This window comes from Chiloscyllium punctatum, chromosome 32 (assembly GCF_047496795.1).
Source record: "Chiloscyllium punctatum isolate Juve2018m chromosome 32, sChiPun1.3, whole genome shotgun sequence".
NCBI classification, from domain to species: Eukaryota; Metazoa; Chordata; class Chondrichthyes; order Orectolobiformes; family Hemiscylliidae; genus Chiloscyllium; species Chiloscyllium punctatum.
In genome coordinates, this window is record NC_092770.1 from 53,564,398 (window position 1) to 53,590,263 (window position 25,866).

Consider the following 25,866-nt stretch of genomic DNA (forward strand, 5'->3'; position numbering starts at 1 on the left):
AGACCTGCCAATGTCAACTCATGGGCGACCTCTCATCTGGTTGACAGCCTTCAGCCAAGACACCCATCACCTCCATTAAATGCAACGCAGTATTCCAAGTGCACAAATAATGGGCCCGATTCTCATCTGGTTCTTTCAATCTTCCAATGTAGCCTTAGCAGAAACCTTGAAAAAAATACTGTAAGTGGCCATTTTTTAGTCACTGTTTCTTCAACAGTTCTGTTTATTTTACACTGGCAAAACCATTGCAGAGGCAAGTTCTATGTGAATTGTGGTCAATAGAATATATAAAATGGACACGTTTCCATTTTTAAAAGAAATCTTTCTTTCTCCTTCAGCCAACAGAACTTAATCCAGTGCAATCAGAGCCAATTTTACTTGAAACTCACACGGCTCCGGTATTTAATCACCAGTGGAAAGAGAAGAGTGTGGAAGCTGAAAATGAAAAATCCATATCCATCAATGACAAAGAACAGAATGCAAATGCTGTTCCTAATGAAAAATATTTTGCCAAGGGAAATGAGGAAATAACCACAAAGGTTACCATTCCCGAGATTATTTATCCCCCCTCCATGACTGTGGTTGAAACAATATCCAAGGATACTGCACTGCCCTATGAAATCATGATCTCTTCCATAGCAGAGGACTCGGACGATTCTTCAGCCGTAGGACCCCTGGATTTGAATGAAATTTTCACCACCACCCACCAAGCAAGAATTCCAGTTACACCCAAAGAAACCCCACACTTCAGTACTGCAACAGAACCTGACAATATATTCAGTGTACCCAGCTTTGGCATGAGGAATATTCCTCAGGCAGTTACACCTGAAGATGGTCTCATGAGTAATTCAACTCCCAATTTGTTGTCTGAAACAACAATTGTCATACCTCATATGGATTCTGGGAAAGAGCAAATGATGTCAGCCAATGAAAGAATTAATTCCCAAGAGCTCAGTGTGGTTCCTGATTCTGTCGCTTCTACAGCAACAGTTTATCCAAATATGGTAACGCCCCCCACCAGGAATGTACTTGCGTCGCATGAGTTGTTTTCTGAAACCCTTCTTCCTCCTGACCAAGAAACATACCTACACAGTACTCCAGATTCCATTGACAGATTAAATACCTTACCTAAAGAGAAGGAAATCCCAGCTACCTCTCCTTACTCTACTGGTGAGATGGTGTTTCAAACTACCACTGTGCCCTCAAACAGCAAAGTGTCCTTTCATGCTACCTCTGCTTATACCCATGATGAAGCACAGCTGCAGCCTACTCCCTCCTTATTCAGTGCATCTTTTTATCAATCTTCTGCTTCTGCTAATAGTGAAGTGTTTATTCAAATGACAAGTCCTTTATCGACTGACCCAATGTCTCTGTATGTGACCTTTGATTCCCCAGCTAGTGAGACATTTCCTCCTTCTGCCCATGTTTTTCCTAGCAGTCAAATGTTGCTTCAAGCTACTTTTGTGGGAGTGTCTGGTTCATCTCTACCAGCCAATGTTGATGCTCAAGCTACCCTTCCTTTAGCTAGCAATGTGGTGTCTCTTCATACTATCCCTGCTTCCTCCTCTACTGAGGCACTCCCTTATGACCTTCAGAGTTCCTCTGAAATTCCAGCATTACTCCATGTGACTTCTGCTGCATTTAGCAGTGAGTTGGTGCAGCATACCACTACTGCAACCTCTGTTGGTGACCTGTTGTTTGAATCTGCCCTTCCTTTACCCAGTGATGTGATATCTCTTCAAACTTACCCTAGTTCTAAAGAGAATGAAATATTACTTCATGTTACTCCTGCCCTTTCCAACAGTTTGATGTTGCCTTTGACTCCACTTGTTGTTCCCAGTGATGAGACTTTGAATGTTACTTCTGCACCCACTGTTGCTGACACGTTGCTTCAAGCGATCCCTGCTTCCTATGAAAGCAAAATATCTTCGTATGCTCCTCCTGTTTTTCCCAACAGTCAAATATCAACTGCAACTGCTCCTGCTTTATTCACTCATGAATTATTGCTGCAAGCTACTGTTAGTCTCTCTGGTAATACAAGATCATTGAGTGATACCAAAACATTGTGGAAAAATGAGACAATGCTTTATGTTTCCCTCATGCCTTCCAGTGATAATGCACTCTCTTATGTTTCCTCTACTGTTTCCAATAACCAGTTTTCTGTTCCTACTAGCCTACCTTTATCATATGGTGATTCATCGTACATTTCTGTTCCAGCTACAACTCCTAGCAGGGAGCTAAATGTGCAAGGTTCTGCTGCTCCCTTGCCAGCCCCTTCTGTGCCTTCCTCTGTCACATTGCTGAGTGAAAGTCAGGATGGTGAACCGTGGTCTTCTGGTTCAGAAATTGATTTGTCTGAGACAGATGGTAGTGTTCGGACAACATTTTACCCCAGATCTGAGGAAGAAAGTCACATAAGTGGGCAGATATTCAGCACTACAAAGGAGCAGAATAGTCAGTATTCCCAGATCTTATCACGACCACCTGCGTCTTCTGAAGAAAACGTGTTCCTCACTACTCTTAACTTCAATTTAACAGATTCAGATGCGGACAGAAATCACTACATGGCAACAGCACTGACGCCAAAAGCATCCACTGGAAAGCACAAAAGACCAACAATAGTAGCAAGACATAATTGGACCACGGCAGTAACTACGAAACAGTCCCCATCATACTCTAGGACTAGTACCTTCCTGACCACTGAAGAGGAGAGTGGTTCTGGCCAGAGTACATCTGATAGTCTAACTGTTAATGAAACTTCAATGGTGTTAAGTTCCCTCGAGTATAATTATAGAGCGTTAGACAGTACAACAGGCACAGGTAAAGCAGCAGAACCAAGGACATCACTGCCTTCAGCTCCATCTGTAACTAGTGGGCTTGAAACTACTTTATTCGACATTTATGAGGCAGGTTAGTTATGATTGAAAGCCATTTGCAAAACTAAAGTTGAAATCAATGCAGCTCTGGAGGGGATGGTCAGCAACCTTGGTAGTGGGATCCTTATTGATGCCGGAAAAGGCTTAGTACTAAGATGACCTGCTCATTTCTGTATCAATGTGACTGTAATCATGGTTGATGGGGTCAATAGCCAATCAATGTCTGTAAAAGTCAGTGGAATTTTAGATTAATGTAAACCAAACTTTAAATATAGATTTTCAATAATTCTGATTTGGTAATGATCCAAATTAAGTTAGAATTGCCATCAAACTTGTATATTATGCTTTACTTAACTGCATTGTTCTCAATTTATTCAAAGCAACCTGAGAAATTGAGCTATCATGAGACTGTTTGCTGAGTAGCACAGAATGATCTCCTATCGTGTAACCTGATACAAACTGTGAATAATTTATATTACAATATCAAGGTTCAGCAAGTGTTCAAGCTTCATCATAAGTGAGCACTGGGTTAGCATCTTTGGTAATTTGAGAAATATGCAACATTGCAATTGAGTAATTTAGTGGACCTTTTACAGCAATTGCAAATATATTTATATGCTCTTCAAGGAAATTAGTGAAATAAACTTTGATTCGAATAGCGGATGGTAGAGAATATATCAGTGATTAGACAAATGATGGTATCGCATTTACAAGTATTCCCTTATCAACTCTTTTCTAAGTTGTGACAATCCATTGCACAGGTTTTTAAGATACACTGTGTTCCTTACTTCCCTGACTCATAGTCAAAAATATTATGAAAGTCTGTTCTTTTGGGCTAGGGGAGATATTCAGTTTGCATAAAGTAGCCTTTAATTTTAAAAAAATTCATTACCTTCCTTGCAAAGTACTATGGAACAAAAATTGAATAATATTGCTACAAATCCAGTGTGCATAATAATTTTTGGTTAAAGGGATGCAATAGTGTTTGAGTTTAAAGAAGGTCTGATGTTTTAATCAATACAATTTAACTTCAATTTGCTGTCATGGATGCCTTTCTTAATAAGTGGCATTGCATGAAAATTTACAGAATTTGTTTTTTTTTTAAAAGGTATTTCAACTGACAATATCAACCAACTGCTTATAAATTATTTTTAAGATGTGTGTTTTAGAGAATAATACTTATGAGAGTTTCAGTAATGTTATTATGTTATCGTTATCAATCCTGATATGTCTTTATTGTCAACTGAATCCTCATAGAAATGCAAGAGAGTGAAACCTGTGTTGTTGTATATTTCTCACTGAGCTGTGTGGTGTCATTCAATTTCATAGTATGAGCGGGTACAACAGTAGATTAGCAATTAAGCTTTCTTACAGTCAATGTGTTGATCTATATATCTTAGATTCCTATTCAAACGTAATACAAATTTCCTGTTCCTACAGAAAGGATTGTAGTAATATAGTTGGTGATTGATGAATCATTTTGGAGTTAATTCTGACACAATTAAAATGTGACAAACAAAAAATGAGCCAAATGAAGCTGCAACCAGATACTGTGCTGGCTTCATTTTCCTGCTCCTCGGATGCTGCCTGAACTGCTGTGCTTTTCAAGCACCACTCTAATCTAATCCATTTTAAACTGTCTGTTGGAAATCAAAGAGGTTTTCCAATGTATCAACCACAAATAGGTGGTTACACTCTCCAACTCTCAATAATGCTAACTCACCACTGATGGCAAGTTAACATGTCATTTTGTAGCTGGCAAATTTACAATGTTAGTGATTACATTGTAAGTGATATAAGCGGATGAACTTAGCATGCACTGTTGATAGAATTGCTGCAAGAACATAAAATAGTGAGACAAGAAATGGGAAGTTAAGCTGTTTTTAAATAATTGTGATTTGGAGATGCCGGTGTTGGACTGGGGTGTACAAAGTTAAAAATCGCACAACACCAGGTTATAGTCCAACAGGTTTAATTGGAAGCACACTAGCTTTCGGAGCGACGTTCCTTCATCAGGTGATTGTGGAGGGTTCCGATCGTAATTTATCGATCGATAAATTCTGTGTTATGAACGAGCCCTCCACTACAAAATGGTGAAGGCAATTTATCTGCTTAGAATGTCCATGACCCCATTATGTTTGACATAGCAATGTTACATTGTGTACAATTTAGCTAAACCTCCTTGATGGGAAAGTGTTCACTTGTGTGACACAGTGGAAAAAGTTCAGCAGCCAGCCTCCAGCCTGGAGTGTTCCTATACACAGGTCCCCTAAGCCCTTTCATGACCATCAATGCATCTATTGGATTAGGTTATCGAATTGATGTGCCAACATCCCAAAATGATCAGTCTCAGAGAAGCTTTTGTGTGATAGATTCATCCAAAATCCATACCTTTTTATGATGAATTTCTGAAAGAAACAAATGCACTTTGCAGTACAACACAAGCAATGTTAGAGTTTATTATATTCTACAAGCCTTATTATCCCTTCTCTGCTTTTTCACATTTCAAAGAATGTTTCCTGTAATTGCCTCAAATTTTCCACAACATAAATCTAATATATTCTCTAATTCTATTACTTAATAGTAACTTTTTTGTTGGTTGGATTATGCAGTACAAGGTTAACACGTTCATGAAGACATCATTCTGAAATACATGAGCTTTTACGTGTGATAATTTGCTCTGTATCTTTGACAACATTTACTTTTTTATAGTGCCTTTTATATTTTCTATTACAGTCACTTCAAAATGCACTGAAAACCTTAAAAGATACTGATAATTTTGTGTTGCTTTATTACTTAAGAAAAAAACGTAATAAATAGCTGGCTGGAAATTAGATTGAGAATTTTAGGAATACGTATGGAAAGGGATAATAAAGAGCTTCATGGTACTTGTTTTGCCATTTGTCAGGGCATATCATTCATACAAATGAAGTAAATCATATTTGATGAAGTTGAACAGTAGAGATTCAGAAGTTATTGGTGCATTTTACTTAATTTCTTTGGGTTGTTAGAGAACAATGTTCTTCAGGAAATTAATTCAGTGTAGTGAAACCATGGTGTTCATTATCTGAGCAGGTCTGGGCTTAATGGGACAAAATACTGACTCAGTGCCAAAAAAACAAAAACTTAACATACATGTTCACCTTATATTGTCAAGTTCTTTCATGAATATTTTACCTATTTAAGATTCTGCCACTGACCTATTCTTGCCGTTATCCTGTGTAGTTGCCTCTAATGGTAAATATTACTGCTGAAGTCAGTCTCGTAGTGTGATAGCTCTATGTTCTTACCTGGGTTCACGTTTGAGGGTTGAATTAAATAGCGCCTTAACAATCTTCCCATCTGTGGGACCTCCTTGAGGTCCTCAAACTTGCCTTGTCAAAGTAACCTCCTCCACTCCCCACAATCATCCTGATCTCTGTACCTTTTGCCTGCTCCAAGTTTAATGAACATTTTAGGAGGTTTCTAGTTGGAGAGAATTGTCCATTAGAAAATTCGATTGTGTAGATAATTCCCACAGAGTCAGCTGTATCATGGCCTCCACGAAGTCCAAATCTCTAACTCCAGTGAACCTTGCACCAGCACTTTTATGCCCATCAGAATATCAAGACCTTTACTTTCTGGCTGATATTTGCCACTATTGTGCACATTGTCCATGGAGTAAGAAAGAGATAAATTGTAAATTGCCACAAGTTGCTGGCTGATTTGTGATGCTTTGCTATCAGCAACACAAAAAAATTCTTGTTCTTAATATCCCTGAGAGTTTCATGGAATTGCACTTGAATTCTCCACACCTTAATTAGTCCAGTAGGTATTTGAATAAGCAATCTTTTAACAGCCTGTTAATTGCTAGTGGCTGCCAATTAACTTTCCTTCCCAAGAAAATAAATTATAAATGTGGACTACTTTGAACGATTTCAGCACAGCTGCTCAGTGGTTAGCATTGTTGCCTCACAGACCCAGGTACAATTCTAACCTCGGGTAATTGTCTGCGTGAAGTTTGCACATTCTCCCCGTGTCAGTCTAAATTTCTTCCCATAGTCCGAAGATGTGCAGGTTAAGTGGATTGGCCATGCTCAATTTCCCATAGTATCTAGGGTTGTGTAGGCTCGGTGGATTAGTCATGGGAAATGCAGGGTTAGGAGAAGGGTGGGATGCTGGTTGGAGGGTCGATGGGGACACGAATGGCATGCTTCCTCACGAAGGATACTATGATCTATTTTAAAGATGCCATGTTATTTTCCATCATTTTTCCCCTCTCAAGTCAATCTTCTTTTCCTTCTCTTTATTTTTCACTCTGCTCTTTTATTCAACCCATTAATCTAATTGGTGAAGAAAGAGCATATCCTGCTGCTTCAAAATCATCATACAACCAGCAACTTGTGTTTTTTTTTAAATGGAAACCTTAATGTGCAGTTAAGCGTATAACTATCTGAAATTGCCACTGTAAAAGAAACCTGACCCATTTTTCAGATAGTACTTATGAAAGCAAGCTGACACCTTTTACAATATGACATATTCTTGATGTCACTGGCATGTTGCAGGATCATTAAAATCCAGATATCTTTCAGCAGTTATCAAATTTGTTGTCTTAACCAATTTGTCATTGAAGACAGACATCAGTCTGTTTTCCAACATCCCACAATGTCTGATTGGGATGATACAGAGTGGAGGTTTTCTAGTGAAGTTACATCATCACACTAAGTTGCAAAGCATATTATTTTTCGTGTTTTTTTGGCAATTCATATGTGTAGTTACAGGGACGAATGATTTCAGATTTAGTTTTGTTGTTTTTTGATTCACTGGTTCCATTTTTTAAAGAATATTGGAGGTCTATGTATAAGCTAAGTAGAGGAGGAGGAAGGATAACTAAAGTTCACAGGTTGGTTGATTCTCCATATATAATTCTGCTAAACTGGTCCTACCAGTAGCATTGTCAATTTGAATTAGAAGTGATTCACACAAAAAGCTTTAGCCAACAACTCATTTTTATTTCTTCACCTTGATCATCATTTCGAGGGTTAGCTAGTTATGATTGTATTATTTGATGCTTTTCAGATCTTTATATTGCAATATTACAGACTTTCAATGCTTTGGTATTTTGATGCAATGTACTGTTACCTAACTGCCCCAATGTAAACTGTACAACTAGAACTTTTAGTGTCTGTATAACATGATTCATTAGTACCATAGTCAGGGGCTAGAGTGGGCATGGCAGCTCAACATGGCCAGTTTTATTTCAGAATGCACTAGCTAACATTTGGTTCTAGGCTAAAGTCAATTGAACTGCTTGGGAGGCTCAGGGAGTAACCACAGTCTGCATCTCCCAGCAGGACTGGAAGGGATAAAATAATTACATCAAAAGGTAATTACTGCAACAAATTGAGCACCATCCCAAACAATGTTCTAAATAGTTCTTTCATTTCACTCTCATAGAGAGAGGCTCAGTAATTCTTTTAATCTCCTGGACCTTTACCTCACCCCAATCTCACCTCTTGCACAATTACAGTGCAATTACACACGGCTAAATCAGCATTTTTTAAAATTCCACTTCACATTGAAGTACATTTTATTAAGGGTTATTAATTAGACTGACAAATTGCAGACTATAATGAATGACATCTGGTTGGACTATTGAAAATAATGACAGAGTTTCTTCCACTATTGGGTGCCAAAACAGATATTGACAGTTTTATCTGAAAATGGGTAATTCTCTTCATAAGCCAGGCATTTTATCTCCATGACATTTTCAAATGGGCCCTAAATGCATTGTTGCAACCTATCATGCTCAATGGGGATTTATGGTGAAAAAATAGCTTAAGTGGCAGAAGTCATGCAGGTTCAAAAGAGTAACTATGTACAACAAGAACATCGCTTTATAGAGATATTAGCTATTTACTGGATAATTAATTGAGCAACCTACAATCGTCCTAATCCAGATATGTTATTTGCAATAGTTGTCAGCAGATGGCATCATAACAGCAGTTGCAACATTGGTAGGAACAAATTCCTGCAGCTGCTGGAAACAACAACTGCTGGAGATCACAGCAGGTCAGACAGCATCCAAAGAGAGAAAGCAAACTAATATTTCGAGTCTACATGACTCTTCATCAGATCTCTTATGAAGACTCATCTAGACTCGCAAAGTTTCGATGCTGCGTGACCCGCTGTGATGTCCAGAATTTATTGTTTTCAGTTGCAACACTGGAATCGGGATTTTGCTATCCTTGCTCATTGTAACTTGCTGAATTTCGGAAAATGTTTACTGTTCTTTCTCATCAACCGCATACTGTTGCCAGCTCTTGCCCCTTTCACAAGTGCTGTCACACCTGCAGTCATGGCCACTCATCTGAATACATCGATGCACTTACACCACATGCTAAACCAAGACACCTACTCCCTTACATTACAGCTGCTAGATGCAAATGATTCTGTTTCTGTTTCTTTCTCATCAACAGCCTATCCCTACACATGCAGTGTTCCCACAAAACTGTTAGCTGCCCTTTGCAACACACTATACAAGGTGAGACCAGCTGTTGAGTCAAACATTAAAGGAGCATTTTTCAGGCAGTCAAGATAGAGAAAACAGGGCAAGAAAAGTTTTACAAAAAGCAAAAGGTAAGGAATGGGTTTGACAGCAAGAGATACAGATAGCCTAATGAGAGAGGTTTATGAACACGCGTAGAAACAAAGGACTGAATCATGCCCTCCTGACAAGTGACTGGCAAGGTAGATGGAAGGAGAGATTGTCAACTGGGTTGGCTTCAGAGATACCCACTGTCTTCTCACTTCCATTGACATGAGGTTTGAGGCAGGAAGACGCCACACTCGAGTTCCGCAGTCCACCATCAATTGAAGCCCTTAAGTGGTTAATTGTTCATCACTTAATGGCTTCATTATGATCACTGTGGTTAACTCTTTCCTTGACAGGTAAGAACTGTGGCAGTCATAGAGTTGTACCCTTTTGATTGGTGAAATATAGGCATGTTGGTGGGTTGCCTCCATCCGTCCAATCTGAGGAGTGATTGAAGACACGGATGGGTGAGGCTTGAGGGTGGTGGTAGTTGTGTTGATCACTGCAAGCCAGCCGCCTGTACAACTCCATCTCCCCAGGCTGTGCTTTCCTCCTTTCCCATCCCCCACACTTCAAATTCACTTACCTTGCACACTGTTCCTGGAGTTTTTGGGTCCTGTGCCACCAGCTAGCATGGCCTCTGAGGCAGCATTTCTGATTGGCATGTCAGGTGGGATAGGGCATCACTGTCCCAGGAACTGATGCACCAAAATCCCTACCAAGTGACACTTGTGTGCCTGAGAGACTCAGGATCCTGCAGGCTCGTCTGTTTGTGCTGCTGTGATGTTGCCCCATGTAGAATGGCATTCAGAAGAAAGTTAAACATCAAATAACACCAGGTTATGGTCCAACAGGTGTATTTGGAAGTCCAAGCTTTTGGAGCACTGCTCTTTGGTCAGGCACTCAAGAACTATCTGAAAGGTAAAATGCTTTGAGGCAGACTTCACAAATGAAAAGAAGCAATGGAAAGATAACAGAATTTGACTATGTGCAGGGACAAAATAAAGCAACACAGATCAGCTAGAGAATGGTTAACAAGATTACACACTGTGACTTGGTTATTTGTCTTCCTAATTTGCAACCGTTAGAAAAATCTCACGGTTCATTATTGTAATATCTTGTGCGTGGATTTCAGGCAAAATGATCACTACCTGTGATCAGTTTCCATTCAAGCTGACAACTTCTTATCTGACCAAGACATAATGCCAGTATTTTTGTCAATTTGTTTGAAATTTACTTCAGAAATCTAATCATTGTTTAAAACCATAAGATTTTAAATGAGATGAAGGTTTCATAGTACCCTCTGATCGTCTGTCTGCTTTGATATGTGTAGGGTATGTTGTGTTGCTTGGTGGTGCTGGGACTATGCTTTCGCTGGTTACTTCATTGTCACTGTTCTTCACCTTTTTGCTTCTCTCTTGAGTAGCTTGAAAGTTTATTACCACTTATTTTGTGTTGTACAGGTAAGTAGTCTCAAGCAAATTATATTTTGGGCATATAAGTGAAGCTAAGTCATGAAACTTTGACTATCTTATTGTACTGTCATGAGTGTGGTTTGCTGTTTCATTCTGGTTTGCTTATGGTAAAACTGTTTTTTAATCCTTTTGCTTTTTCTACAACCACAGAGGCCAGTAACAGCAGCCATGAGTCCCGCATAGGTTTGGCAGTTGGGTTAGAGACAGAAAAAAAAGCAATTATCCCTCTTGTGGTGGTATCAGCTCTCACCTTCCTATGTTTGATGCTGCTGGTAGCTATCCTTATATACTGGAGGTGAGTGATCTGAAATCATGATAATTCTATTAGCTGACAAATATTTGTTTGGAAACATAGATGAAGATAATATAAATACAGCTAATTAGATCATGTTAATCGAATCTATTTCTATCGCGCAGTAGTTTCTGGCCTGGATTTTCTGCTGGCTACACAGTTGTCACTCCAGTATAGTTGGATGCTGTATATCGGGACACTGTGTATTCCCCATCAAAGCAGACTCTGGAGTCACATGTAGGCCAGACCAGGAGAGGATGGCAAGTTTCCTTCCTCGAAGGGCTTTAGTGAACCAGATGGGTGTTTCCAACAATCAACAGTGGTTTCATGGACATCAATAGATTCTTAATTCCAGATATTTACTATTGAATTCAAATTTCACTATTTACTGCAGTGGGATTCAAACCTGGGTCCCCAGAATATTAGTTGAGTTTCTGGCTTAATCATGTTGTGATAATACCACTAGGCAATCGGAGCATGCAAGGCAGCTCCCAGTTATAATGATTACTCCTGGGCATGGCATGTTGTAAGATGTGGCTACAATGTGTGAAAGTGGTGCACACAGAAACCTGGCAGATAGTGAATATGGTGATAGTGACAAGATACAGTGAGAAATACTCTATAAAATGCAGCAATACTGACTCTCGGCCAAAAAGAATAATGATATCCTAATTCTCCTATCATTATTGTATCCTCTAATTCCTGGCATCGTCCTGTTGAATCTTTGTTGCATGTTTTCTACAGTTCTTCAATTCTTTTAAAATAGGAGTGTCCCTTTGACCACATTCCAACCTGTGATGATTTCAATTGAAACAGCAGTAGGAGTGTTCCGTGTGTGTATTTTCAGTGCCCTGTCCCCCTGCCCAGGGAGGATACAGTCCAGGGTCAGAGATGGAGGGAGTATTCATCCAGTGATTCTATTTTTGAGCACTTCCCAGTTCCCTCTATTGCAATTATCGAGATGCTGCCCGAGGATGAGATCAGATTTAATTTGGTACTTCTCCAGCTTTACCCCCTTCATCAAAGCCCTCTCCAAACCTACTCTTCAAGCAGTCAGTGTAACACTCACTGAGGCCATCCACATAATGATATGGCCTGTCTGCTATCAAAACAATCAAAGTGGCAGGAAACTACAAAACTAAAAAGACAAAGTTTAGAGCAAGTGACTACACTGCGAACAGTGGCAAAGTGCTTCAGGCCAGTGAGTTGTGTTATAAATGGAAGCCTGCCCTGTTCAGGAGAGAAATACTCACAGACAAAGCATTGATGTATAAAGGATGACAATCTGATTTAGTAAAATTGAAAAGCTTTTAAGTCAAATCCTGAGTGCAAGCAGCATTTTTATATGTGTTGGGTTGGGGATAAAGGGGGACTGTGGTGCAAGAAGCTGACAGTGAAGTACAAAGCAATAACCTGCAGTGCAACGTCTTTGTGCTCTACATAATATTACTTTCTCACCCTAAGATTGTGGATTTGGAAGTAAGTAACCAAAGACCAAGAGAAAGGCATTGGCTTGCATAGTTGGGATGCTAAGCTTGCAAAATTCAAATTATTTCGACCTGTCTGGAGCCAAAATTCAGCAATTTGGTGGAAGTAAGTTTTACGTTGTACAGAAATTGGAGTTTCAAAACTACCGAGGATAATAACTCTCTAGTCGAAGAGGTTTAAATGTGCAAGTTTTTCAATGGTACATTTTGCCAAAATGATCCAGCATCCCAAGAATTTGAGACAGCATTGATGAGTGTGGGTATTTACCTTCTCAGCTAGTTTCAATCTCCGGTCAGAGAGGAGAGGCCAGGTAGAGGTTGCTCCAAGATGTTGTAATGAGCACATTATCTCATTGTGTTTCATTGTTAGACATCGTAGAGTCACCAGTTCCATCATGGAAAATAAGAGCGAGTTTTTATTTGTTAATTATATATCAATAATTTTCAGAGGTTTGACACGATTCATTAATATTGCCTTTTTAGCTTGTTAAGTACCTGATTAAAAGCCTGATGATATTAACAAGAGATTTGGCCATTGGGGATTTGTTCCTTCAGCCGTAGAGGGAAGGTGCCAAAGAAATGATCTGGCAGATTGAGGAATATCAAAGATACAACCGCTAGATTGTACAGCGATGGCAATAAACCTGTCAGCACTTATTCCTTTTTAATAGAGTGATAATTAGCAGGAAGCTTACTTAGCAACACTCTGCCTCAGCCTTGCTGCGGGTGGACAATTAAACAAAACAGATGGATATATTGGGATGGCTATTACAGTCAGTGTGTAGGAAAATATGTTTTAATAATTTTTCCCAAGCTGCTGCGTGTCAAGAATAGAGTTCTGTTTTGTGCGTTTGAATAATTGCCATGAGAGTTGGTATACCAGACTTCAGGTAAAATGCACATTGATTGTACTCATCTATGACAACTCCATGAAAATGAATGTATTGAAATACAATCTGTCTTGGAGTTTGTACCTGATACCAGCCTAAAAGAATCCACATTGTCCAAATTATGAAACATACTTGAGTATCCTCGGATGGCAGGACAGACATCTGAAGAGAGATTGGATTGGTTAGGCTTATATTCATTGGAGTTTAGAAGAATAAGGAGGATTTCATGGAAACCTATAAAATTCTAATAAAGCTAGACAGGGTAAATGCAAGACAGAGGTTCCTGATGACTGGGCAATCCAAAGAAGGGGTCACAAGAAATGGTGTTTAAGGATACAGGGTAGGCCATTTAGGATTGAGATGAGCAGAAATTTCTTCACCCAGAGATTCATGAGCCTGCGAATTCTTTGCCACAGAAAGTGGTTGAGGCCAAGACATTAAATGTTTTCCAGAAGGACTTAGATAAAGTTCTTATGGCTAAAGGGATCAAAGGCTATGGGGTGAACAGGAACAGGGTCAAATGGGCTGAATGGCCTACTTTTGCTCCTATTTTCTATATTTCTATGAGTAGCCACTTTGTCTCAGAGTTTTCGCCAACACTGACACTGACAACATTTGTCCACATAAATTCTTCATTTTTAATCTTCCTCATTTACCTTCACTTCATACAATTGTTTTTAAAAGAAAGAATGCAGTTACATATTGGCTAGTTCATACTTAAAGGTTAGCGATTTTTGAGAAGATTTGTAGCTCAGGTTGATGATAAGTATGTAAGTTAGCTTGCTGAGCATGAAGGTTTGTTTTCAGATGTTTTGTCACCATGCTAGGTAACATCTTCACTGAGAGTCTCCAGTGAAGCACTGGTGGTATGTCCCACCTCTATATTTATGGGTCTTGGTTTTTTTAAGGTGGGTGATGTCATTTCCGGTTCTTTTTTTCAAGGGAAGGTTGAAAGGGTCTAAATTAATGTGTTAATTGATGGAGTTCTGGTTAGAATGCCATGCTTCTAAAAGTTCTTGTGCATGTCTTTGTTTCTCCTGTTCTAGGATGTGTGTGTTGTCCCAGTCAAAGTGGTATCCTTCTTTCTCTGTATGTATGGAAACTAGTGGGTCATGTATTTTTGTGACCAGTTGGTGTTCATATATCCTGATGACAAGTTTCCTGCTAGTTTGTCAGGTGTAGTGTTTTTTTTTACAGTTCTTGTGTGGTTTCTTGTAAGTGATGTTAGTTTTGCTGGTGGTATTTAATGGATCCCTTAAGTTCATTAGGCGCTGTTTAGGTGTGTTCGTAGGTTTGTGGGCTAATGTGATGCCAAGAGGTCTGACTAGTCTAGAGATCATTTCCGATAGGTCTTTGATGTGACGTAATGTGACTATAGTTTTTGGTTGCGTTGTGTCTGCTTGTTTGGGTTTGTTTCTGAGGAATTGGCAGATTGTGTTTATTGGGTACCCATTGACTCTATGTTGTATAGATATTTTCCTTCTGCTTTTGTAGTTCTTGGGTGCTGCAGTGTGATGTAGCTCATTGAAATAATGTCTTGATGCAGCTCCATTTGTGGGTGTGGGATGATTGCTTCTGAAGTTAAGTATTTGGTCTGTGTGTGTTGTTTTTCTGTAGACGCTGGTTTGAAGCTCTCCATTGACTGTATGTTCAACTGTCATATCTAGGAATGGGAGTCTGTTCTCGTTCCCCTCCTCTTTTATGAATTTTATGCCTGTCAGGATATTGTTGATGGTATTATGTGCAAAAAACAAGATGCTGCAAATGCTGAAATTCTGAAATAAGAATATTGTTGTTAACATTCAACAGGTCAGGCAGTAACAGTGGAGAGAAAAGTGCAATGTTGGTGCCTTAAGTCAATGGCCTTTCCTAATGGCGTTTGGGCACACAGTGGCTCAATGGTTAGCACTGCTGCCTCACAGCACTGGGGACCTAGTTTGATTCCATCCTCGGGTGACTGTCTGTGTGGAGTTTGCACATTCTCCCCGTGTCTGTGTGTATTTCCTCTGGGTACTCTGGTTTCCTCCCACAGTCCAAAGATGAGCAGGTTAGGTGAATTGGCCATGCTAAATTGCCCGTAATGTTCAGGATTGTGGAGGATTAGGTGCATTAGTCAGGGGAAATGTGAAGTAATAGGCTAGGGTACCTTCTCCGTAGCCTTATAAATTCTTCATCTTCAACTATTTATCCATTTCTGTTTTGCAACTAATTCTATTTTCACCACACTTTCATGAAATAAATTCCAGGACAAAGGGAAGTCTATCATGGGATAGAAAAAGCTCCTGCATGATGCCTCTGAGTATTTGGGTGAACGGAGTGGGAGGATCTATGCTCTCAAGCAGAATTTATATCCCTACATCTCATATTGTTTCTTTACTCACCCAAATAAATGCTCTGTAATGCTGGTATGTATGACATGGCCAGAATCAAAATACATTCAATCAGCCTTAAGGTTAGTTTGTCGACCAACAGATTTGTTTGTTTGACATTAGCAAGATTAACCTGCTCCCCAGTAGCAGCACTCAAAATTCCAGTCACTGCCTGTCATACAGTGTGGTGACCCAAGCAGCAGACAGTGCGTTTTGAGTTTATAAACAAAGTGTCAATCACATTTATCTGGAGCTCATGGCTATTGTCTTTTAGACAAATGAGATAATATGGCTTGGCTCTGTCACCAAACAGACCCAATGTATATATGTAGTCTACCCAGACAAATCTGCTGATCAGAACCAGTGCCGCAGGATGCTATTGCCTCTGCGTTGCTAATGTTTGAAGTGGAGTGGCAGCATTGTGTATTATCTCTCCAAGATGCAGGACAGCAACTTTCCAAGGCTCCTACAACTACAGTTGCTCAGCTGAACGACGAGCTTGAATAACAGGTCGTGCTGTAAAGGTGGAAAAGTCTGTAAGGAGGGCAGCTTGAGGCCATGAAACATTTAAAAGACAAGGCTGAGAATTTTAAATTTGAAGCATTGATGATTAAGTTAGTGCAGGTCAGCAAGTTTGATGGGTGAGCAGGATTAGATAGAGAAAGCAGACATTTGTATAAGGTGAAGTTTATGGTAGGTAAAGGATTATATAGAATGCTATGAATAAAGTATTTAAAATTTTAATTGAAGAGATAATAACATTCATGAGTTCTGAAAAAAGTCTAAGCATAATGCTGATTTTTATTTGTGGTATTAGATTACTTTATGATCCAAGTGTGGCTCCTGTTTATCCTCAGGTGAACAGGGGGTGGAGGCGTTGGTAACTATTTCCTCATTCTCCAGCAATCACCGTCACTGCACCAGTGCTCTTGACAATAAATATTTTTCTCACTCTTGTTAAACTCCCTTGATGCAAATACACCAGCTGTTATCAGTGACTAATTTTGATTCTCACGTTTATCCTGTGTGATTGGGCTGTTTGCACCATTTGTTGGGTCATATCTAAGGTTTCTCTCACTTTGATTCACTCGTCAGAATGCTAGTGAGAGAGGAGCCATCTGCCAGCAGTAGCGGACTGTTCTTTAGTTGGCTCTGAATCACCTGTTACTTTTTGCCCAGTTTGTAAACATAACATAATGGCGATGTGTGAGCACAATTATATTAGACAGAAGATTTTTCACATGGATTCTTTAAACACCAGTTTATCTAATTTCTTAGTGTACCTACTGGGGTGAGAGGTTTTTTTAGTCTGGAGGGATAGAGGAGTGGCATAGCGGCTCAGTGCTTAGCACTGCTGCCTCATGGCACCAGGGACCTGGGTTCGATTCCAACTTCAAGCGACTGTCTGTGTGGAGTTTCACATTCTCCCTGTATCTGTGCGGGTTTCTCTCGGGTGCTCTGGCTTCCTCCCACAATCCAAAGATGTGCAGTTTAGGTGAATTGGCCATGCTAAATTGCCCATAGTGTTCAGGGATGTGTAGGTTAGGTGCATTAGTCAGGGGTACATATGGAATAATAGGGTGGGGTAATTCATCTGGATGGGTTACTCTTCGGAGAGTTGGTGTGTACTTGTTGGGCTAAAGGGCCTGTTTCCACACTGTAGAGATTCTATCTCGTAACTGTGCATAGTGCGATATTGTTAGTAAGTTATCATTGTAAGGTATTGAGAACAATCTTCTGTCCCTTCTGTCTAAATGCCCTCATGTTGTCTGATCTCACCTCTCTCTCTCTTCTGTCTCAGATGTTTGCAAATATTATTCCACATAAACACTATCTCAGATATATTCATTTGGTAGCACAAAATTTGAGTTGCTGACAAATGAAACATTTTCTCAAAGCTTTCTATCTTGCACTTATCAGACAATTTGCAAGAATTACCAAATTAAAGGGCAAACATTATTTATTCTCTATGAGAGGAGAATATTGATTAGTTGGCAAATGATCTTTGATTGGTAGGTGCATTACCCTGTATGGTGCACCAGTGAATGATGACTGACCACTAACTACCAAGCTTTGTTTTCAGCTTTGATTGTCCTGATGAGTGCAAAACAAAAAGGTTTTGACAAAATATCAGTAAAGTTGCCACAAAATGGCAATATCCCAGAAATGGAAAGTCTCAAACTGTATTTGATAATGGGGGGAGAAAAAAGCCCTTTTAGTATAATGGTACAGACTGCTAGCTTGTGACCATTGCGGTAAACAAAAACATTTCTTCACAAAAAAGGCTCTCTTATGTTTGCTCACTGAGTTTTCAGAAAGCATGAACACTTTGCAGAGTTTGCCCAGCATACAAAACACTTTTTAAATGCTAACTGGATTGTTTTCTGAAAGTTATGCTTGAGAGTTTCTTATAAGATGTGGGATTGTAAGAAAGCTGCCCATCTAATATCTGGGTGTTATGTAAAGCTATTTTCATGTATTTTATTCTGCAGGAAATGCTTTCAGACCGCACATTTTTACTTGGAAGATAATGCATCACCAAGAGTGGTTTCCATTTCACAATCTCCAGCTCTACCTATTTCAGGTAAATCTTCGCATGTAGGTCAAATCTGCATCTTCAATAACTACTAACTAAATTGCTGTTAATTACTTTCTGTTTTGCTTGGTTATTGTGTGCTTACTTACTTATCAATTCCTAATAATCTGATGTGATTTTTTTTGACTTTTCCTTTCAGTTCAGTGAACGGTGATTGTAAATTCAGTGCACATGTATCAAGTTCTCATAGATCAAAGTCATCACTGTGGCAACTGCAAAGATTTATCTTTTGCATGTGGCTAAGAAAGTATTTTTGCTTATCCGGGAGTAAAAATAAGGAACAATCCAATATATAGTTAATGACTATTTATTTGTGTAAAACATTTGTTTGTTAAGTTGCTTCAAGTGCATTTTCATGTTGGATTTGTTTCAAACAGAATTAAAGTAGTTTTTCCATCCCATGTAATGCAGGAAAAGTACTCCTCTAACTTTGAAATAAGAGAATACTAAATGCTATAATTCTATCAAGATCTTGCTGTAGACTTTGAGACAGGGTGCTCTATCCTAATTCTCAGAAAGTCTCGTATGAATAGTGTTATGGACCAGACCAAACCCCCTCAAAACATAGCCCTTAACATTTATTTTATTTATTTGTAAGGTGCTGCATTCCAGATATGATACACTTGGTCAAACTACTCATTTTTAAACAAAACGCACGTTATTCTTACACCACAGTTAAAATACTAACAAAAAAAGGAATTGCTATAATTTTAACACTATCAAAATACTTAACAAAATAATGTAGTGTTTAACTACTATGCATCTACTGTTCCATTTTGAAGATCCCATAAACACACCCTTGGCAAAGGCAAATTCAGCTAAACAGATTTCCCTCACCTGCTATCTCTCGTTCAGGAGAAAGAAAAAACGAAAGTAGGAATCTAACAGCTTCAATTACAAAAACCATAACTTCAACAACTGAAAGCAAAAGCTAAAACCCTGAGACTCTGTGAGCCTGTCTCCAACCACTCAGGCTTATTTGTCTAAGTTTTTAAAAAAAACTCAAAGCTATTTACTCCATTTTCCATGGAGCAGACACCTAGGCATCAGATTTGCAACAACTCTATTCAAGTGAACCAGGACAGACACATCCGTCTTAAAAGTACATTTGGTCACAATAGTGCCTTCCACAACTTCAGACTGACCTCCAGCACTCAATTTCTTTTTGAAGTGTGGCCACTTTTGAAATGTAGGAAACATAGCAGCCAATTGGTGCACAGTATACTGGCACAATGAGCAATCTGATCATGTCCAGTAAATCTACTTTTAGTTTGGTTGGTCACATGATAAATATTGTTCCTAACAGAGGACAGTTCCCCTGCTCTTTTTTGAAACATTGCATGGGAAAGTTTCCATTTTCCAAAGAAGAGTCAAATTGGATTGAAAACGTTAACTTTGTTACTCACTCCGCAAATGCTGTTAGACCTGCTCAATTTACTCAGCACTATCTGTTTTTATTTTTATTTTTCACATTAATTTGCAAGAGGCAGACACCATTACCCTAGCAAGAGAAGAGGCAAAATGAATTAACTATGTGGGGAAAAAAGAAACAAGATCACTTATGATTTTGAATAACTTAAAATGATTATTTTTGTTCATGCTAACGCTGCTTGAACAGAACTTCACTAACTTCTACCAGATCATTACAGTAACATAGCCTTCTCCCTATGATGGCACATTTCAAACACCATCATCCTGATGTGCGAACATTTAATTTCCCTTCTACAACCTTTTGCCAGTGTTAATCATGCCTTAATGGCTCTTCTGTAGACATATTGCCTTTAATATGTCATAGATTTTAACATAATGCTGATTTCTTAACATGTTATTTATTCAGATTATGATATTATAGTTAAACGTTAAAGTGCAACTAGTGCTGTTTGGAAATAGAGAAATTAAATTTTCAAGGAAGAGGGATGCAGAATTATTTTGTATTAATGTAAACTAATTAATTCATTTGAGCCACAGAGATATTTTGGTGTTCCTTAACTTCATGCTGAAGATATTTTACTGTATTATATACATTATTAACAACATCTTATACCTGTATAATACTGTCAACATAATAAAGTCACAAGGCACTTGACAGAGGCATTATGAAACCAAATTGCATGAAATGTTAGTGAGATGAGTTTGGCCAAAGAGTTAGGTTTGAAAGAGTATCTTTTCCCTCTTCTTGCTTCTTTAAATGACAGAGCTTATTGGAGAAGATTGCAAACCTAAGACCAAGGTAGTTCAAAGCATAATGACCAATGGCACAATTGTTAAAATAGTAGATTCTCAGGAGACTAGATTTAAAGAAGCGTAGATTGGAGAGTCTGAAAGAGATCACAGAGACCGAGCAGGATCATGTCATGAGGGAATTTAAAAACAAGCATGAGAATTTTACAAGCAATGGTTCACTTAATCAGGAGCCAATGTAGGTCAGCACACACAGGGCTGATGTGTGAATGGGATTTAGGGCATAGGCAGCAGCGCTTTCAATGATCTCAAGTGTATGAAGGGTACAATATTAGCATGTTAAAACAGTCCACCTGGAGGTTACGTAGGCAAGAATGAGGGTTTCCCGGAGAAGATAAGTTAAGGCTTGAGGGTCAAGGGAGATATTTGGGCATTGTTACTGCTGTGGAAATAGGCAGCCTTAGTGATGGTGTGGGTGTGTGGCTGAAAGTTCACCAATGTTGTGAACAGTCTGGTTTAGCATCAGACAGTTGCCACGGAGTGGAATGGCAACAATAGTGAAGGTTTGAGATGAAGACCTAAGACAATGATTTTGGTTTCAATATTTTGTCAGAAGAAATTTCAGCTTCTTCCTGTACAAGATGGTAGACAAGCATTCTGACAATTTAGAGACCATGGAGACACTGAGAGAGGTGATGGTGAGGTAGAACTGAAAGTCATCAGCATAAAAGTGGAATTTGACACTGTGTTTTTGAGTGTTGACACCAAGAGGCCAGTTCTGCATGAGAAACAGGAGGATGCCAAGGATTGTTTCTTGGGATACACCAGGGGTAACTTTGCAAGAATAGGAAGAGATGACATTGATAGAGATTCTCTGGCTGCAAGTAGTTGTTGGAGAAGGAGGGATCATTTACCATTATCACAGTCAGATTGGATTAGTCAAATAAGACTAATACTAATTCTAAAAAAAAGGATAAGGAACTGCGCTTAACTACTCATGAGGTTAATATCCTTTCAGAGCAAGTTTTGTTATACTGATTGTTTATGAGGTGGTGCCAGAAAATGGCCATAATAACTGCAAACATTTATCAAAAGCCAAGCACCTTATTAATGTCCTGCAATAAAGGGAACTGTCAGCTCTATCTGACATAGCTAACATTGTTTGGTGCCAGTGATTTGACTTTTGTTGTCCTCAGGAAAATTAGGATAGGCATAAATACTGCCTTGCCAATGTTACTTACTTACAAAGACACAGGTTTACAAATTCCTCTTTGTCCTGAGGGAAACTCAGGATTTAGTTGCCTCTGCTAAATAGCAGCAGATAATCCTATTGTTGCTGGCTGGAGTTTAAGGTACTTTTTAATTTGCCAGTTTAGCAAGTCCTGATTCTTTCCAGGACCAGATAGGTGTATAGATTCAGAACACATCCAACAGCTCAAAGCTGGACTCAAGGATAGAGTGTGGGGCATTTGCAAGAGCAGAATTGTGTAAAACCATGAGCTATATCCTCATTACCTAGTTTATGCGTCTAATTTCAATCATTAATAAAATGATAGGAGGTGTTGTCAAGAGTGATATCAGCATCAACCTGTTCACTGATGTCTTCTTCTAGTCTGCTAGGGCCACTTGGCTGCAAATATCTTTACAACCTTAGTGTGAGTGCTGAGGTGAAGTGACTGCCCTTGACATCAAGGCAGCCCTATTCATGCTGGAATGAATGGGAATAGATTTATAACTAGTACAAAAGAAGATGGCTGTCGTTGAAGATTATTTATCTCCATCTGAGGCGATCTCTGCCGAAAATCCACAAGATAGTCTGCTTCATCAAAACCTTCCCTCCAACCCGAGGTCAGAATTAAGAGATTCGATGATGATTACACACTGTTCAGCACTACTTGTCATACCTCAGATACTGAAACAGTCCACATTTATATGCTGCAAGGCCCAAACAACAGATTTGGGCTAATAAATGTCATTGAGCTACACAAGTGCAAGGCAATGATGTAAATGCCATTTTGTTAGATTGTAGCTGGAAAGATGTATACAGTTTTGGGTGCCACATTCTAGGAAGGAAGTGAACACAGATCTAAAATGATTTGCAAAAGAAGCAAATGCAAGGTTGGAAAAACATTTTGATACAGTGAGTAATTAACACTCCCTTTAAGTTTGGTGGAGGCAAGTTTAATTGAGGCACTCAAGAGAGTATGCGATGATTATTTCGATAGAAGTAATGCATAAGTGTATGGGCTGGGTGGGGAAGAAGGAAATTGGTAGGAGAAAATGATACTTATTTGAAGATTGGTGCTGACATGATGGGCTAATGCCCTCTTTCTATACCAACAAGAGACAATTTAACTATCATCCTTTGACATTCAATGGCATGACTACCATTGAATTCCCCACTACTAATATCCTGAAGGTGTCCAATAGCTAGGAACGGAACTTGACCAGGCATATAAATACTGTGGCAACGAGGGCAGGTCAGAGACTAGGAATTCTGTGGTGAGTCACTTAGCTCGTGTCTCTTCAAAGCCTGTCCACTATCTAAAAGGCACAAGTCAGGATTGTGATGTAAGTGAAAAGTATTCCATGGATGGGTGCGATGGGTCACATTGTCAAGGGCAATTAAGGATAGTCAACAAATATTGATCTTTCTAGTATTGCCACGTTTCCCATGAACAAAAATGTATAATCCTGTCAATCAACATTTTAATCACATTAGAAAAGACAGGTTTTTATTTTCTTTCAGATGAAATGGGAGCAATTCCAATCAGGCAATTTCCAAAACACGTTGCAGAACTCCATGCAAATAATGGATTTGCTGAAGAATTTGAGGTATGTTCTAATTGTATTTTGTGATTATTACTTATTAATTAATTAAAGAAAAGTTGTAGTTAAGTAACAGCCAACCCATTCCTGTGTCACCCCATGCCCTCACCCCAAGAATGTTTGAGGAAGTGGTCAGTTTGTAACTCCAAGATTTAATAGCATACTTAGTTTTTCAAAAATTCAAAGCACCAAAATCCTTAACATTCTCTGAAGAATTCCAATGAATTAACTGTACAAATGAGTCTGTTTTCACAGAAAATTGGAATGCCTTACTCAAAAATGAGCTCAGGTAATTTTGAAGGGAAACTTAATTAAATGCAGAGAGCTAGACAGAATTATGGAGATAGGCCAGGCAGTGTGATTAATTTTGATTAAAGAGACATGCTGATACAAACCCATGAGCTGAATAGTCTCATTTGAGGCCGTAACTTACCATATTTTATAAAAACATTTCTATTGAAGTCTAAAATTGAATCAATAGATGAGAGTCAGTTTAGGTTTGATTATAAGCAAACTGCACCAACCAACCTTCAGGAGAGAAGGGAAGAAGTACTAATGAAGGGGGTAAATGTTTTATTTTATTTGGAAGTTTCTACAGATTCTTGTTTAAAGAATGAAGATCAAACTATTTCAAGTGATGATCATGGTAATTGATAAACATGTTAGTTAAATTTCATGTCATTACATTGTAAGATTTTTTAAAAAAACTGAAACATTAAAATGCTGTGAGATGATAGCTTACAAACATTTAACAAGATGTCTCTGTTTGCTAAGCAGGGCATCAGCTCCAATAAAATGACAGAGGAATGATTACCTGTCCTGTAATACTATAGAGTTTTTCCAAAGTCCAAGAGTCTGTTTGCACTTATGTATGAAAGTGAAAAATATGCAGATATGCAGATTTGATCTGATGTGAAAGACTTCCAGATTGGGTAGAGCGCATGTTAGCTATTGTTTAAAAGTTTCATGGTTTTTGTTCCTTAACCCAAATCCTCATTTCTCACTATGGGCAGCATTTAGTGGTACTGATGTGGGCCCTACCCACTGGTTGGAGAACTAGTGGGAGCTCCATTGTTGGCTTTCCATGGGAGGCTGATGCTATTCCCAGAATGAAAACATGCAGATATACAAATTAAGAGCAGGAGACATTCAACACTCCTCTAATCTGCTCCACCATTGAATCAGATCTGGACACATCTGATTGTCCTGAACTGCTCTTTGCTGGTTACCCTGATACATTTTAACTCCCTTATAAATAAAGAATCAATCTACCTCTGCCATAAAGTTATTAATTGACCTGTCTCTCCTACACTCTGTGGAAGAGATTACCGTGGAGTCACGATCCTTCAAGAGAAAAAAGAATTCTCCTCAAGTGCATTTTATTTTTCAACTATGTCCCCTAGTTCTACTTTCTCCCATAAGGGGAAACATCCCCTCATCATCTGCCCTCTCAGTCCCTTCAGCATCTTATGTTTCAATAAGTTCACCACTTACTCTTCTAAGTTCTATTAGATACAGATTCAACCCATCCAACTTTTCCTGGTAAGGAATTTATCCAGGTCCCTCCCTAGACAGCATCTTGCCTACCATTGAAATAGTGTGGACATCCCATCTTCAAGTTGCTGGCTGCTTTAGTGCTAGCAGCATCATTAGGAGTAATGGGCACTTCTGGTATACCACCCAGCTGGTCAGCAATAGATTGTCCTGAGATGGATGAAAGAGACCGTAAGGGAGTAGAGGGAATGGGGAATGGCTGACAAAAAGGACAAGGGATTGCCTTTGAGTGGCTGTTACTCCCTCACACCCAGTTCCTTTGAGCAAGCACAGAGTGCCATGGAACTTGATGCTAAGTCCCCTTGCATTGCTGGTAACATTGTGATCTGATGGGGCCCCTAAATGGTTCTTTAAGGCTGTTGAAAAGCATCAATTGGCCTCTGGATGGGCAGGCACTCTTTCCCAGCCTGAACTTAATGGGAGGGATAAAGGATGACAGTGGGACTTCTATCCAGCACCCTCTCCATTTCTAAACACACCTCCAAGGGATGGCATTAATTTTAGCCTTATATTTGCACCATGGTTTCATTTCCAATACTTGCCATCATGTGATCCTTCGAATTTGATTTGAATTTTAGCCAATTCTCTTCCTTTGATACTATTGGCTCATGCCCACTGAGATATAAATTAAAGCAATTTGGGCCTTCAGTGCATAAACCATATTGAATACATAACTGGAATCACACCCCTTGGTCTCTAGGTGAAGTGCAGCATTCTGATTCATTTCACTCGTATTGCCTTAA

At 39.1% G+C, this 25,866-nt stretch overlaps 1 protein-coding gene across 3 annotated transcripts in view; it reads left to right on the top strand.

The window, feature by feature from the left end:
• LOC140458182 (receptor-type tyrosine-protein phosphatase zeta-like) overlaps window positions 1-25,866 on the top strand; it is a 254,311-nt gene that overhangs the window by 180,112 nt on the left and 48,333 nt on the right. For 2 of the 3 annotated variants that reach the window (XM_072552397.1, XM_072552395.1), the window contains exons 12-15: window positions 339-2,910; window positions 11,076-11,220; window positions 18,456-18,547; window positions 23,490-23,575. In XM_072552397.1, the coding sequence (XP_072408498.1) occupies window positions 339-2,910; window positions 11,076-11,220; window positions 18,456-18,547; window positions 23,490-23,575 (2,895 nt within the window). The remainder of the gene's footprint in view (window positions 1-338; window positions 2,911-11,075; window positions 11,221-18,455; window positions 18,548-23,489; window positions 23,576-25,866) is intronic. The other variant, XM_072552398.1, reaches the window with a different exon arrangement.